Genomic DNA, 16136 nt, shown 5'->3' with positions numbered 1-16136 from the left:
CTCGGTACTACTTGTATTTACAAGTAGTACTACTACAGTTATGTGGTTGAGATGTAGCTTAGAAAGAACTCAGCAGACATATTTTTGTGGATTTTTTTTACCTTGGTTTATTTTGCTCCAGTACTTAGTCACAGATATAAAGATGTGGTTGCTTTATTTCCATAATCTCTAGTGTGCTGGGGAACTAGAGGCCTGAGGTTACTTCTGAACCCAGGTCATCTCTAGCTTTGCTGCCATCAAAGAAGGCCATATTACAGTCCCAAAGGATACAAATCTAATTGCAGAAAAACATAGCGTGCAATAAATTTCACTGACTGACTTTTGTTTCTTGTTTGATGAGCACTAAAAAATTAGATTATTGCTTTGCTTTTGTTTAACTGGCTTCAATAGATTTTTATTCTATGAGTATAAAAATATATAATATTTACATGCTAAAACAAATATTGACATCAGAAAATGTTTTGTTATAAAATTACTGTAGAGGAGAGATTATCCAACAGTTACCTTAATCAAATAGCCAAAAAATTGCTGTGTGTGAAACTGTTTAGAAACATTTTTTAACAAGAGAAGGTAAAACATTAGTAATCAAGGTTGGGGAGTCGGGGGATGGTTTACTAGAACAAAAATAAGTAAGAATTAACTTGAGACAAGGTGATACGCAATATAATCATAGTAAGGTCATGTGTAGCCTATGCCAGTTAGGTTGCCTGCAGCATTTGCACAGACTTGGCACCACTGCTTGCAGTGGTGACACATACTGAGCCAGACAGCACATTTGAGGGGGTCTCTGCCAGGCATAGTAAGTCTGAGCCATCGATGTGGCTTAAAAGCACAAGGAAGAGACATACATCACAAAAGAAAAACACGGTACAACACAAAAAGTTGTTAAAATAGGATAAATTGTGACATGGTTCTGAATAGTAATGAATTCAAAATGTTTTTTTGTTCGTTTCTTTTAGGCAGAAACTAATTCTCCACAATGAAAATGTCCCAGTTATCCTGAATACGTATTTTAGTCAGAAAGTGTTCTTCAGAGAACACACAGAAATAAAGGATAAGATGCATTGTCCAGAGCAGTTGCTTATTAGAAGAAATATTGTATCTTTGGCACAAATATTCACACTAAACGATCCCAGAGACAGTGCGCCCCAGCAATCTGCAGTTAATCAGGTAAGGTTCATCTTGTTTGTAGTTTATCACTTTGTAACAAATCAGTTGAACAGATGTTTGGAAATCATAACAAAAACAGAAATCCTGAAATACTGATACTCTCTTCCCTTTTTACTTAGCCAAAGCTGAATAATATGTGCTAGTTGTTTTAATAATATTTTATATGTGGAGGCTTTTGGTCAGTCCAAATCCTGAACTGCTGTGAGATTTGTTTTGCTATAGTTTTACTACCATGCAGAATAACAGTGCTGATATCACAGCTTTGTTTTTCACTGATTCCCTTACTCTGTGAATCTCAGTACCCCAGTAACCTTTTTAAAACTATACATAAACATTGTATTTCTATGCTTCCATATTTGAGTGTTTTCTCTTCTTATTGAGTCCTTTCTTTAAAATACCAGTTATTGGCTTTATGGAAATAGTCATGATTTTAAAACTTATATACACAGATGATTGAGAAGGGTGTCTCAAATTCAGGTTTTCAATTTAAAAGATACGTTTTAAAGGAATCAAGTTTTCAGATGGTGAATGCCCAGCATTATTTTAAGGACTTGAACTCCTGAAATCACTAGTTTTGTTTGAAAATTTTGACTAAAGTGTGTCGTTGTGGGTACACAAATAAATTATCATAATATAAGCCAGGGTGTGACTTTATAGCATGCCAGCTACTTTGTGGCAACTGTGCCAGCTACTTTGTGGCTACTTTGTGGTAAGACTCAGGCAGTTAGTAGCGAATAGCTGATGCATTCTAAATGCACAGCCTAGTTTAGTGAGGGCCAACCTTTTTGGCAGGCCTGCCACAAATTAGCCCTTCACACCCACCAAGTGCTACTCTGAACCCCTTCCCCTCCTTGATCTGCTGCTCTGTTTTCTGCTTTCTGCCCTGAGGGTCCTGTCTCTGTTTTGTCTGTCCCCTCCTGGGTCTGCTGAATAGTATTCTTTTGTACTGATTGCAAAAACTGTTGTAGCTACACTAGCATAAAAGATTTCAGTTTGAGCAAGGATTCTGTTGCTGCTTGAGTATATGAGTACTCTCTGAACTGCACTGTCTTTTCAGGGACAGATCTGGTCCTACCAAAATGAAAGGGAGCTCTCTCTGAACATCAATTCCTATCAGGGCAAATGCATTCAGGCTTGCAAAGAGCTAGAAGAACTAAAAAGCAGAAAGATTAATTTTTGTGTATTATTTTTTTCTTAATTAGACACACAGATGGTATTTAAAGCAGAAGTTGCAAAGGAATGAGAAAAGATTGATGGGAACTATACTTTTGATAAAAGATACTTCTGGGGTTTTAAATGAGTATGAATGAGGTCGGGTCTGAGGCAGCAAACAGTGTGGCTTTAATGAAAAAAACTTAAGTTTCTTTCAGTTGTAGGTTAGGGTTTCCAGTTTCTTTCTTTTTTTCCTTTTCCTTTTTCTTTTTTAATAATCCATTACCTTTCACACTGTGGCTCATAAATTTGAGACCTGAATTATTGCCCTGTAAAACTGCACACCCTTTTATTTGCCATGAATTTAAAAGTTGTTGAGTCTATTTTATTTTGAATGTTTATACTATTCTTTATGGGGGGAATAAACAGAACTACCAAGAATTATGTAAAAATCCTTCATGGAGCAGGGTGATAAATACTGATGCCAATTCTTTCTTCCTCTTAACATTACTGGCCTCATATGGATTGAGCTAATTTAATCCAGGACAGTAATTACATAGAAGAGAATACTGTGTGCTGAATTATAGGATCCCTGGTACATTAATTAAAAATCCAAGAGAATTTAGATACTTTTAACCAGTATTTATAGTAAGTGTTTTGAAAATTATCCGGGCTCTTTTATAATTAATTTTAGTTGAAGTTCATGTTGCGTTGCTATGTGGTTTAATAATCTATACAATAATTTTGTTCTATGGCTTTGTATTTACCAGATTGCTTGTACCAACATGACTACTCCAGCTATGCAGGTTCATAGCAACCCTGAATCCAAACTACAGCCATTAGTGTTCAATGTTCTACATGACTCTCTGCTTGAAGTGGTGGAAAACCAGGGAGCAGCTGGGTGGAAGGGAGTGCAGGTACGAGTGGTTATCCAAAGGGTGTATTATCTGCCTGCAAGAGAAGGTTTCAGATGTCAACCTCCAGGGAACAGTTCTGTTCTTCCAACACCCTTTTTAAGTTCAGATGGGCCAAATGTTAGGTGAGTAATACATGTAAAACGTGCATATTAACCTTGTGAGGTTTTAGCATCAGGGAGGAAACTGGGGACTGGTCTCAGTCTGTACCAGCTAAGCATATTCAGCTAAGTAGCATAATCTAACTAGAAAAAGGAGAAGGATATACTCTTTAATAGACCCAGTATAGTGTGGATTTGGTGCTAGCTAAAGGAATGACTTATGCTGCACCATAAACTACTGGTAGAAGGTTGAAAAATAAGTGATTGGAAGATAATTTAAACCAGGTGATGATTTTGTACTTCTTCCATTAATATTTGAGTTTCACTGAAGAACTACTGCCTCAGCTACCTGTCATTAACTATTTCAGTTTTCAAAGCACATGACTGTTAACTAACTATTGCTCACACAGCACTCTTTTGGAATAAAAGAAAATTGTCTCTAGAGATGAGAAGCTGAAAGCTTGTCTTAAAGAGGGATTTTACACTGATGTAGTTATAGCAATATAGCTCTACTTAATACAAACTTGTAGGGTAAATTTCTGGCCCCTTTGGAGTAAATGTCAAAACTCCCTACTATGGATGCAATGTAGTAGAATTAAGTGACTTCTGCCAAGTCAGTTCCTTCTGGATTGCTGCCTTGGTACAGACGAAGTCTTCTACATATGCAAGACTGGCAACAATTATCAGTTCATAGCAACGTTTACAGAGTCTTCTGTTTAACCTTTTGCTCCCTGCAAATTGAATATTGTCAGTGTCTAGAGCAGTGATTCTCAAGCTTTTTTCAAGGCACCCCTGCATAACTTTTGTGAATTGAATGGCACCCAGTTTCAAAAACGTGTATATATTAGTGCTTACCTTTTTACAGAGAAGCCAGGGAGTGGGGTAGGGGATTGTCCAGACAGGGACAAGTCTGACTCTGTGCTTAGGGTACTCCTGATTGAGAATTTCTGGTCTATAGTATAGAGGAGTTGCAGTGCGATCTCACTTTTTCTGCACAAAAGTGATAACAAATACAGCTTCCTTCTGTGGCTTTTGTAATTCTTCTTGTGGGTTGGGGATGAAAAAGAATGAACTGAATGTCGCTTAGCATCTCCGTGTTTAACATTTCCATGATTTTATTTAAATACCATTTTGGGGGGGTTTAACATCCTATCACATAGCGTGTTGGGTTGAAACTTTGTGCAGCAAGTTCAGTTGGTTTTGTGTTCCCTCAAAGTGCTTTATTTGGGTGAAGTCAGGGTTTCTGCACATGTGAGGGTTTTGGGTGTTTGTTACTTTTTGAGTCCACGTGAGGTATAGAAGCTAATGGAAGTTAGGCCTTGTATGGTTAAGTGCATTAGTTCCCTTCTGGAGCCTATGTAGGGTCATTGGCAGTTCTCCAAACCTCATCTGCTACAAGCCTGGAGATCCGTTCAGACTTAGGAAACTTGTGCACCCCTTTGTGATTTCAGGCGTAATGGAGTTTTCCCACTTGTCATTACTCTGAGCCATAGGACAGTTTACAAAGATTTTATAGTATTTCTAGTCTTCCTATCAAGTATTAAGAGGCTTATTAATTGCTAAAGAACTAAAACTGAATTGTCAGTCACCCTACAGACATACGAGCACAGAGGTGGTCAGTCATATTAGTCATATATTCCTAGTCTGCCATGTGCACCCACGCATAGAGGCTGTCTGTACCACTTGTCATGTATGCTGTAGGTGCCAGATCCCTGTTCTAGAAATGTGATATCGCGGGGGTATTTTGGATATATATTTTTTGAGAAACATTTTAAAAACCTATTGCTTACTTAATGTAAAACAAAAACTGTTAAAGCAGTAGAAAAAATAATGGTAATTTTAAACTCAACATATCTTCCCTATTCATAGATTCATATTCATAGATGTTAGGGTTGGAAGGGACCTCAATAGATCATCGAGTCCGACCCCCTGCATAAGCAGGAAAGAGTGCTGGGTCTAGATGACCCCAGCTAGATACTCATCTAACCTCCTCTTGAAGACCCCCAGGGTAGGGGAGAGCACCACCTCCCTCTTGCACCACCATTCCTACTTGCATAACTATTTTCTACATTTATAAAGAGGATATCTGCAAAAGGTTATGATTCTTTACTGGTGAGCAAATGGATTAGATGAACATTTTTGTATCTCTCTAACTTCTATGAATCAAATGTAAGGTTCTTGGTATTTTGCAGGACACATACACACAAAAAATACTTTATATAGTCCAATAAGTTCTCTAGCATTTGTCACTCATAAATTATTCTCATGTTCCTCTTGTTATTCTGAAATCATTTACCGTTCCCTCCAGTAACTAACTGTTCTTGTACTTTTTGTGCTCAAAGAGTGTGGGGAGAGGAAGTGAAAATGTAACTTGCCATGACAATTGTTTCTTCCCAATATTTCCTGGCATGCATATTGCTTCTGTTTTCCCCTGCTAGGAAGAGAGGAGCTGGTACAAATAATATAACCCTTCTTATTTCACCCTAATTGGTTTGACTGTCTTTGAGGCTTTGACTGTCTTGTTTGGCTGTCTTTGAGGCTATCTGATTTAAAAAAAAAAAAAAAAAATTATCATGAGTTTTCAACTACCTGACTCATCATGTCAACTTGTATTTTATGTTTCTGGTATCAAGAAGTGTATAATTTGGTTTTTTTCTTGTTATTATCTGCTTGTTTTGAGTGGGATGTTTGAGTTTGCTAAAAGTATAGTTGGTCAGTTTTAGTCTTTAGAGGACAGAGATCAGTATGCAGTATTTAGAGAAGCTAAAATTAAAAAAAAAAAAATTGAAGGGCTACTGAACAGTTAAACAAATCCAAGGGTTCAAAAGATTTGGGGATGGAAAGCTGGGCAGAAGAGGCTGGTACCTATTTAAAAAGAAAAGCTTAACAACTTTAAAAAGAAATAGGTGCTGGCTTCTAACTTTAACTTCACACTTTAAAATCTTTTTGGGTGAGTAAAGAAAATTTCCATTCGCTTCTTTTGGCATATGTCCTGACCTACTTCCCACCTGAATGTTAAAATTCTAGCCTATAAGAGCATTCTATTCTCAGTAGGTACAAAAGAAAATACATTGCACCTAAAAAAAATTGGTATGTAACCAGATTATTCTCCCTGGTTATGAGTAGTCCTTTTGTTTGTTCTTTGTCTTCTGTTTTAGAGTTACTTGTCGGGCCCTTGAGAAGCAATGTTGGTGGTTCTGTCATGTAAACAGAAGATCATGCGAGCAAAATATCTAGGCCAGCGAAAGGTGCATGTGTGACTAGAAAAAATGGAGGTGGGAGGGATTTTGCATTTTGAACAGGGTGCTCAAAACCTTACAATCATCGCAGCTGGGATTGATTATGAGTTTGCATGTTGTTTTAAGTTTCTGTATAGAGCATAATGTTGTCATGCCAGGTACAAAGGATACAGTGACAAATACAAATCCTCTGAAACTGATTCATATCAGAATCGTCTTTCATCTTTCCCTTCTTCCCTTTCCACGCTTAAGAATCTTCCTGCCTGTCTTAATGCAAGAATAGTTGATAGGTTAACTTGTCTAGCAGTACCCATAAATAAAATCTAAGGGTCAAATGCTATAACGAACATTACAAGCAGGTAAATTGATGTTTAGATAACTCATGGTATTTACCTTATAGAGAACCTCATCTTAAATTATGCAAGGCTCCTTTTACAAATTAGTGCAGGGTTTATTATTTGAAACTGGGCTGAGATGGAAGAGACACTCATTGAAGATCCATGTTCACATGTGTTAGCATCTGTCAAAATATATTCTTTGTTGTCCAAAGTTACTCTGTTTACAGCATTCCATTCATTTTTTTTCAACAAAACATTTCTAAATAGAGTTCTCATAAATTAAATGATTTATTTTTTTTCTAGTTGCTCTGAGTTTCTGGGATGCATTTTTTCAAGTGAAAGATAAACAGGAAATAGGTAATGGAGGACTCTTCAGTGCATGCCGTACATTAGAAGTTGTTCCCCGTTTTCAACATCTTAGGAGTGAAGATATATGCCTTTAATATTCTTGTGAAGTAGTCTAATTGCTGCTTGACAGGGAAAAGATAAAACTACTCCATTCAAGGACCAGTGATGCCTTTCTGCTTTCCCATCTCTTATAAAGAAAGCCTGAGCCTTGATCACAGTCCCCAGGTACTGAAAAGGAGAGTAGAGCGACAGTTTGCTTTTTGGGAACCCAGATTTGGCATCTTACTATTAGGCTGAGAGGTTCAGCTTTTTTACGCATTTCAAATGGTTGATTTCCTTGTCCATTCTCCCCAAACATGGCCCTGAAACCTGTTTCCTTGGGGCTGAATCTGAAGTTTGAGTGTTTGAATTTGGACTCCTTTCAGCAGTCCTCTAGCACAATACTTTGTTAACCTTACACTAGTTTATTTTTCAGAGCTAAATATTTACATAATCTTATTCCAGTGGAAGGGAAAACAGAAGTGCTATTATTTGATAGTTTGTAAACCTTCTGTCCCCCTCACCACAAATGTTGCCACTCTTCCATTCCTGTTTCCTTCTGTAGGAATTGTATCACTTCTGTAGCGCAATAGCTGGTACAGGAGAGAAGTAGATGGTGGCCAGTGATGAGCACAAGCATTGAAGGATCCTAATTTTTTTGGAAAGGAAATGAACAGAAATGACCATCAATTATTATCTTTCCTACTTTGAGTGTGTGGTCAGCAAAGTGCTGCCTGTGGCCACTAACTAGTAGGGCTGTGCAAAACGGCACTGTTCCGTTTCGCCTTGAGTTTTGACAGGTTGAGGGAACAGTGTTTCGTCTTGAATTTCATTTTGAGTCAAAACAGCTGTTCCGTTCTGTTTTGTTGAAACAGAAAGGCTGTTTTGACGCTGTTTCGAGTTTCACTGGGGATGGGGAGTCAGACCAGCTTGACTGACTTCCCATCCCCAGCACTACATTGCACTGGGGCAGGAGGCAGTCCAGCTGGGCTGCTTCCCGGGGCCCTGCGCTTGATCGCACTGGGCTGGGAAGCAGCCCCCGGTGCGATCAAGCGGATGGGGGTGCCAGATCTTGCGCTGGGGATGGGAAGTCAGCCCAGCTGGACTGACTTCCCATCCCCAGCCTATGGTTGAAATGTTTCAACTTTTGAAACGTTTCGACCAGCCTCGTTTTGTTTCGAGGCTACTTCGACCAGCTTTGTTTTGTTCTGATTTTGCTGTTTCGACCTCGAAATTGCTTGAAACAGTGTTGGAACGAAACGGCCGGCAAAATTTCGCACAGCCCTACTAACTAGTCCTGTAGAAAAATAAAACTTCACATCAAGGTCTTCACATACTACAGAGATATTGATCATATGTATCAAAATAGAGGGCAGTCTTCCCTTTTGAATATTCCTAAAATGTTCCAGAAACAACAGCATTTCTACTAACCTGTGGTTTTCCTGTGATAGATTCAATGTTTCTCTAAGATGTACACATAATATACACAAATCAGTATTATGAAACTGCCATAATAGTTTACATCTTTTTCATCATCACTTAAATTGTAACCATTCCTGGCAAGCCCTCATGCCCATATAGCATGTTAGAGTTGCAGACTTTTGTTGGGGAAACTTTGCTTCAGATGAAAACCTTGTTTCTCACTGCTCCCCTTCTTTTGCCCACTTTATTTCTGTGTCCACTAGTTATGAGAAACCAAATGATTCTGGAAAGAATGTAAAAGAGTAGCAGTGATATTTCAGCTGCATTACATAGTGGTAGAAAACCAGCCTAAAGAGCAGAAAGCTGCCAATTTGCCAAATTCAGCCATAAAGCCACAGTCAAGGTATGTGCAGTCACTTTTCATAGAATCATTGAATCATAGAAAGTTGTTATAGGATCATAGAAAGTTAGGGTTGGAAGGGACCTCAGGAGGTCATCTAGTCCAACCCCATGCTCGAAGCAGGACCATCCCCAACTAGATCATCCCAGCCAAAGCTTTGTCTAGCTAGGTTTTGAAAACCTCCAAGGATGGAGCTTCCACCACCTCTCTGGGTAACCTGTTCCAGTGTTTTACTACCTTCCTAGTGGGAAAATTCTTCCTAATATCTAACCTAAACTTACCTTGCTGCAACTTGAGACTGTTGCTCCTTGTTCTGTCATCTGCCACCACTAAGAACAGTCTAGGTCAACTCTCTTTCAAACCCCCCTTCAGGTCTTTGAAGGCTGCTGTTAGTCCCCACTCTCTGTCTCCTTTTCTCTAGACTAAATAAGCCCAGTTCCCTCCCTCTTTCCTCATAAGTCATGTCCCCCAGCCCCCTCACCATTTTTGTTACCCTTTCTCCAATTTGTCCACATCCTTTTTGTAGTGTGGTACCCAAAACTGAACCTCTCAGCCCCAGGACAGGCAGGAGCCAGATCGGAGCTGTGGCTGCTTTTTTTCCTCTGAAAGCTTCTGCAGTCTCCCCAAGCTTCCTGCGCCCTGAGCCAGGACCCTGCCAGGTCGTGCCATCCCCAGCAGCCTCGGGAGGTGATCCGTGCTACCCCTGGGGCTGGCCAGGAGCTTCCCTGGGGCCCCTGGGCTCCTCGCAGCCACAGGAACTTCTGGAGCAGAAAAGCAGCCGCGGCTCCACGCCCGCTCCTGGCGCAGCCTCCCCGCCCATCCTGGGGCCAGGGAGCGAGCTGCTGCTGGGCCTCTCTGGGGCGGGGAAACCCAGGCCTTCCCCCCGGGGCGGAAGCACCCACCGGAGCCTCCCGTGGGGGGCAACTGGGTTGTTGTTGCCCCAAGCCTCAGGTGCAGGATGGAAGTTCCCCACCACCTCCCCGTGCTCTGGGCCACATCCCCACTGGGTCATGCTGCCCCCAGCAGCCCCAGGTGACCCCTGCGCTGCCCCTGGGGCCGGATAGGGGAGTTGGGAGCCAACAACACCAAGGCAGTGCGCCAGTATCAGCGCTGGCAGGAGCCCAGGGTGCATCTGCCTGGGTTCCATGGAGCCAGGCCGGGCTGCCCCAGGAGGGAGAGAGGGGAGCCATCCCGCTCTGGGCCCTGCCAGCGGTGGCTCCCATGCGCTCCCTTGCTCCCAGCCCCCCGCCCCAGCCTGGTGGCCAGGCAGGGTCCAACATGCCCCCCAACCCCCTCTTACCCGAGCCTCCTGCTCGGCATGGGCAGGAACAGCCTCATGGTGCCGGGCGGGGGGGGCCCTGCACTTCCAAGGGCCTGGTTTGCTCTGGGTCCTAATGCCCCTGGGCTCCTGTCGCTTTTGACTGGAGCCAGAGGCAAATAAATATTAATTTTTAAAAAATGTCTCGGGGTCCCGCTGGCCAGACAGAATGGGCCACGGGCCATATTTTGCCCACCCCTGCTCCAGTATATTTACTACTTTCCCCATCTTGGTGTCATCTACAAACTTGCTGAGGGTGCACTCTATGCCATCTTCCAGGTCGTTGATGAAGATGCTGAGCAAAACCAGCCCCAGGGCATGCCACTTAATCCCGGCTGCCAACTAAAAATCAAGCCATTGATTACCACCCTCTAAGCCCGATGCTCCAGCCAATTTTCTATCCACCTTACAGTCCATTCATCCAGCCCATACTTCCTTAGGTTGCCTGCGAGAATGTTGTGGGAGCCCATGACATGCCTTGCTAAAATCAATCATACCACATCCACTGGTCTCCCCGCATCCACAGATTCAGTCATCTCATCATAGAAAGCAATCAGGCTGATCAGGCATGACTTGCCCTTGATGAATCCAAGCTGACTGTTCCTAATCACCTTCTTCTCCTCTAAGTGCTTAGAAATGGAGTCCTTGAGGATCTGCTTCATGATTTTTCCAGGGACTGAGGTGAGGCTGACTGGTCTATAGTTCTCTGGGTTCTCCTTCTTCCCTTTGTTGAATATAGGCACTATGTTTGCCCTTTTCCAATCATCCAGGACCTCTTCTGATCTCCTCAGGTGTATCCCTTCCAGTCCCCATGGACTTGTACCCATCCAGCTTTTCTAAGTATTCCCTAACCTGCTCTTTCACCACTGTTGGCTGCGTACCTCTGCCCCAAACTGTGCTGCCCAGTACAGCAGTCTGGGAGCTGACCTTGCCTGTGAAGACTGAGGCGAAAAAGACATTGAGCACTTCAGCCTTTTCTGCATCCTCTCTCCCAAGGTTGCCTCCCCCATTCAGTAAGGGACCCACACTTTTTCTGATCCTCCTCTTGCTACCGACATACTTGTAGAAACCCTTCTTGTTACCCTTCACATCCCTTGCTAGCTGTAACTCCAGTTGCGCTTAGCTTTCCTGACTTTATCCCTGGTTATACATTTTCATCCATTTTCTCAGGTTATAAATTTAAATTCAGAATAGTAGTTTTCCAGCACCTGTTGTTCATCAAGATTTATTCCAAGATGCCATATGTAAAAAGTATGGAATTTTTCCCTTATTTTTGACCTCTCTTCCCCTTGCATTTTTGTATCCTTAAAACTTATGTGGCTGACAGTGCTGCAAGCAGAAATCCTCCATGTGTGTCTTACATGACTAACTCTCACTAATTACATGACTTCAGTTCTGACGTGGAAGCAGTGTTATGGTCATGTCAGAGGAGCTCTCCAAAATTTTTATAAAAGCCAGATTGTGTCTCTGGAATTTGTTTTCCTGCTATTATGGTGCAAAAGACAAGAACTACAAATGCTCAGGTACAAAATGTGTAGCTGAATTGACATCTGGGCAAATACCTAGATCTACTAAAAGGTGTTGCATGGAATTTATACATAGTTCATGCTGGTAAACACTATGTGCAAATTCAAATGTTTACATGTATAAATAATTATACATGCAAAATTTGAAAATGTGTTCAAAATGGCTACAGATATTGAATATAATTTAAGGTTGCCCACCAGCTGGTGAGGACCACCAATGTTAACTTTTAATCACTGCAGCCTTGGAGAAGACATCATTTGAACATAACAAATAGACACACTCTGGAAAGAAAATAGGAACATGGCTTTGGTCCCCTTAATTTACTCTGTTGGCGCCAGTTCATTATTTTTGAAAAAATGGAGTTAGAAAGTGAGGGACATTTATTAAGGAACTCATTTAGAGAGTGTTGAGATGATGAGTCCAGAGTGTAATATCTGTCATGACAGGATATTTTACAAATTCTATTATACTTTTTAGCATGTTGTTATTTCTGTTATTTCTGTTTAAAAAAAAAAAGAAAAAGAAAAAAGCACATTGACAGCCTGTATAAGAAAAATCATATTTCTGGTGTTACAGGTTGTAGCTTTCATCTTCACTCTTTTCTAGTGAAAATATTTTGACCATCTTTGAAATTCCCTTTTATGTAGGGTGACTGTACTTCCTGGTTTGGCAGAGACAGTCCTGGATTCCTTTGGCCATTCCTGGATGGTTGATCAAAAGTCCTGGGCCAGAGTCCAACAGGAAGCCAGAGTAATATGGTATACCAGGCAGGCAGGTGGGCAGGCACCACTGCTGCTGTGCCTGAGTAAGGTGGGCAGCCATCTGGTCACCCTAAGTTGCTATATCCAAGGTTCCTACATTCCTTGGTCTAGCACAGCAGCAGCAGTACCTGCCCAACTGCCTGCCTGCCTGGTGCATCATGCCAGTTCACCTCCCCACCAGACTCCAGCCCAGAACTTTTGACCAACTATCTGGGACTATTCCAGCCAAACCAGAATGTATGGTCACCTTGCTTTTATGTATATACAAAAATCCAAGTCGTATACAATTTCTAGCTATTTGTATTGTCATCTTCCTGTTTCTTATTTCATGCCCTACATACCTACCATGTTGGATTGTTCTATTTCTGTGATATCTGTCTAACTTAACTTTTATCAAGCTGAATAGTTTCCTTCAGATCACAGAGAAACCTCTGTAAGTTTCCATGCAGTGTGACTGAGTGGGAGACACTCTTTAGACCCCAGCTTCTTTGAGGCAAGTGCCACATCAACCTATGTATTTACATAAGAACATAAGTGCCATGCTGGGTCAGAGCAACTGTCCATCCAGCTTAGTAGCCTGTCTCCCCAGTAACCTGTCTCCAACAGTGGCAGTAGTAGATGCTTCAGGGGAAGAGTATATGAGCAGGGTATGTCTGGAGTGATTTATATACCCTCCCTGGCATCAACTATCACTTTTTAGGGGTGTCAGAGGATATATCCCTGATTGCTCTATTTTTAAATACTCATGCATGCTTTGGCACTCTAGATAATAACAGAAAACCTCATATTTTATATCTTAGGATGGAACATTGTGCATTACCATGTGAACCAATCAAGTGGTCTAAAAGGGAAAATGAAAAGATACAAGAATGTAAAAGGATAAATCCTTCATAAGGACCCTTCTAGTTCTTAGTCTCTTTCTTAAAGCCTAGGTTTGATACTGGGGTGTAAATTGTAGTGATAAGTAATTAAACTTTCCTGTTTGCCTCTGCCAACTTATTTCAGTTCTGCTTTGGTGATACTTCTGTTCTAATTCTGTTTCTCCTGCATAGAGGGAGCCAGCAATGCCAAACTGACATTGTGTAATAATGTGGCAAGAGATCTGCTTTGGGCTGAGCTGAGATCACCACCACCTACCTCCATTATTGTAGCTTTGAATTTGTGAGAGTACATTATAGGCAAGATACTGTACTAAATAAATGTGTATTTACTGTTTACTGAACTTTGCAATGTAAAGTACATGGATGTATATTGATTAAGAGGCATTCAAATCTTATTTGTTGTTACTTCCTTCTTTGAGAAGCAGAAGGAAGGATATGTATTTGTCTCACAAGCTGGCAAAGATTTCAGATGTTTTTATAATGCTCTGAGTTTAAACATTTGATTTGGGGCCTGGGTTTGGCTGTGGTACAAGCTCCTCTGGATGACCTACATTAGAAACACTTGAGGTTAAGATTGAATGCAACTATACCAGAAAAAAATCTCTTTTTTACTGACAAAGAGTGATGTCATCAAACTGCAGAATGTAACTTTTTGGCCATAAAGTGAACAGAGGGAGCTTTTTTCCTCTTAAAATAAATATTTTCTACTGAATGCTAATAGGATTTCTGACAGTTTAATTCTGAATGATTAGATCTTGGTATGGTCAAGAGATAAATGATGCTATTCTCTGGTCACATCTCACCAGTTTATCTCCCTGCTTAATCTAGAATTTACCAGAGTGATCGGTTTCTTCATAGTTCAGCAGTATGAACTAAGAATGAACCAATATGATTATGGATAGCTTACCTTTCAGTTGTCTATTAACTTCCCTCTTGAATTCATATAATGCCTGACTTAAATTTCTTCTGTGACAGAGTAAAACCTGCTTATTAAAAGCAGGTTTTCCTATTGTTAATCTATGATATGATTCATTCAGGACTAACAGCAGGCACTTAGGTTTTTCTGTATGGGGCTATAGTTAATCATCCATATTAGAATAATTTAAAAAGTAGAAGTGTTTGTTAGGTAAAGAATTCAACTTTTGGATTCTCTGCAAAGGTCATTTCTATTTTTTCACAGACTTTTACTTATCTTAAATACAAAGTTCCTTTGCATGGTGGCTGAGCCAACAAAAACTGCTGCATTTAAACTTAGTGGAAAAACGTCTAGGACTGTGGACATGTGAATGGAGAGGCAAAGCTTAAGGCATGGAAGCAAATCTCACTCTGCCAGCTGCACACAAATGACCAGATGAAGCATTTCAAAGTTGTAGAGTTGAACAGGCTCTGAACTGAAGGGTAAGCAGTGAAAGTGAAACAGGTTTAGCCCTTGTTTCCCCACTATTTTCGTAAACCCACTGCTTTTTCATGTTCTATCATATTTTCACAACTTTTTAAAACAGAACAACTTCATTTGCTACAGGTTAACCTGCTCACAGTGTCCCTGCAGGTTATTGTTGAAAATGGTTTTGTTATAATGTTGGGGAAAGCAAATATTTTACAGAAATGTGTTAAAAATTGGGAAGAGGCAAGGATTTTCATGGGTGATACCTTTTATTGGACCTCCTGCATGGCTAGGATAGCCGTAAGCAAGCTTTCAAATGCAATTAACTGCATTCAAAAGCACTTAAGCCTCTCCCAGTCATGCAGTTGGTCCAATAAAAGATATCGTCCACAAAAATCCTTTCTTCTGTCATGTCTCCTGCACCATCATGGCTATAATATTACTTCAATACTTCTTAAAACTTGGGAGAATTGTTGAGTCTGGATTTGACTTTGCTTACATCAGACTAAATTAGGAATGCCTCTTCCAACAGCGGTGGATCCAGAGGTGATGTGGTGCCATGGTTGTACCCCCCTTTCAGACCATTCAGAGTCTCTGAAACAAGTAAGAATTTCCCACCCACCCTTCCCTTCCATGCTCAGCAGTACCTCCCCTCCCCTGTTGTCCCATTTCTCTGCCCGACACTGTCCCTGGCTGACCTCGGGCTTGGGTTAAGATCTGGAGCCCCATTCCTGCTGGGCTGCACAGGGAGCCAGGCTCTGCTAGGGGCACTGGTGATAGCAGGCAGGTATCCCCTCCCTGTCTGGTCTCCCCAGGTATTCTCTGCAAGTCTGGAAACAGGCACAGGGACAGGGGAACCCACCTGCTGCTGATGTCCCTGTCTGAACCTAGCTCCCCACACTGTCCAGCTGAAGCAGGACAGGAGCAGCTCTGGAACTGGCCCTTCTCCTGGGTCTAGCAGTGGTGGGCAGGAGAGGGGGAAGAAGGAAGGGGTGACTGGATGATGCTGCTGAGCATAGAGGGAAGTAGAGAGGAGAGGGGGCAGTATTTTGACCTAATTCAAGGACTTAAAAAAAAAAAAAAAAAAGTCCCCAGCTGCTGCTTTTGTAGTATGATCTGTCTGGCCTAGTTGGGGGAAGGGA

At 41.3% G+C, this 16136-nt stretch overlaps 1 protein-coding gene across 5 annotated transcripts in view; it reads left to right on the top strand.

Annotated features, from left to right (window-relative positions):
• The window catches only part of SPIDR (scaffold protein involved in DNA repair), a 340147-nt gene that overhangs the window by 213473 nt on the left and 110538 nt on the right, over nucleotides 1-16136 (top strand). For all 5 annotated transcript variants that reach the window (XM_019498649.2, XM_014606829.3, XM_014606828.3 and 2 more), the window contains 2 exons: nucleotides 960-1170; nucleotides 3093-3361. In XM_019498649.2, coding sequence (XP_019354194.1) covers nucleotides 960-1170; nucleotides 3093-3361 — 480 coding nt within the window. The remainder of the gene's footprint in view (nucleotides 1-959; nucleotides 1171-3092; nucleotides 3362-16136) is intronic.

The sequence above is a fragment of the Alligator mississippiensis genome, chromosome 3 (genome assembly GCF_030867095.1).
Source record: "Alligator mississippiensis isolate rAllMis1 chromosome 3, rAllMis1, whole genome shotgun sequence".
NCBI classification, from domain to species: domain Eukaryota; kingdom Metazoa; phylum Chordata; order Crocodylia; family Alligatoridae; genus Alligator; species Alligator mississippiensis.
This window is presented reverse-complemented; position numbering and strand designations above follow the sequence as displayed.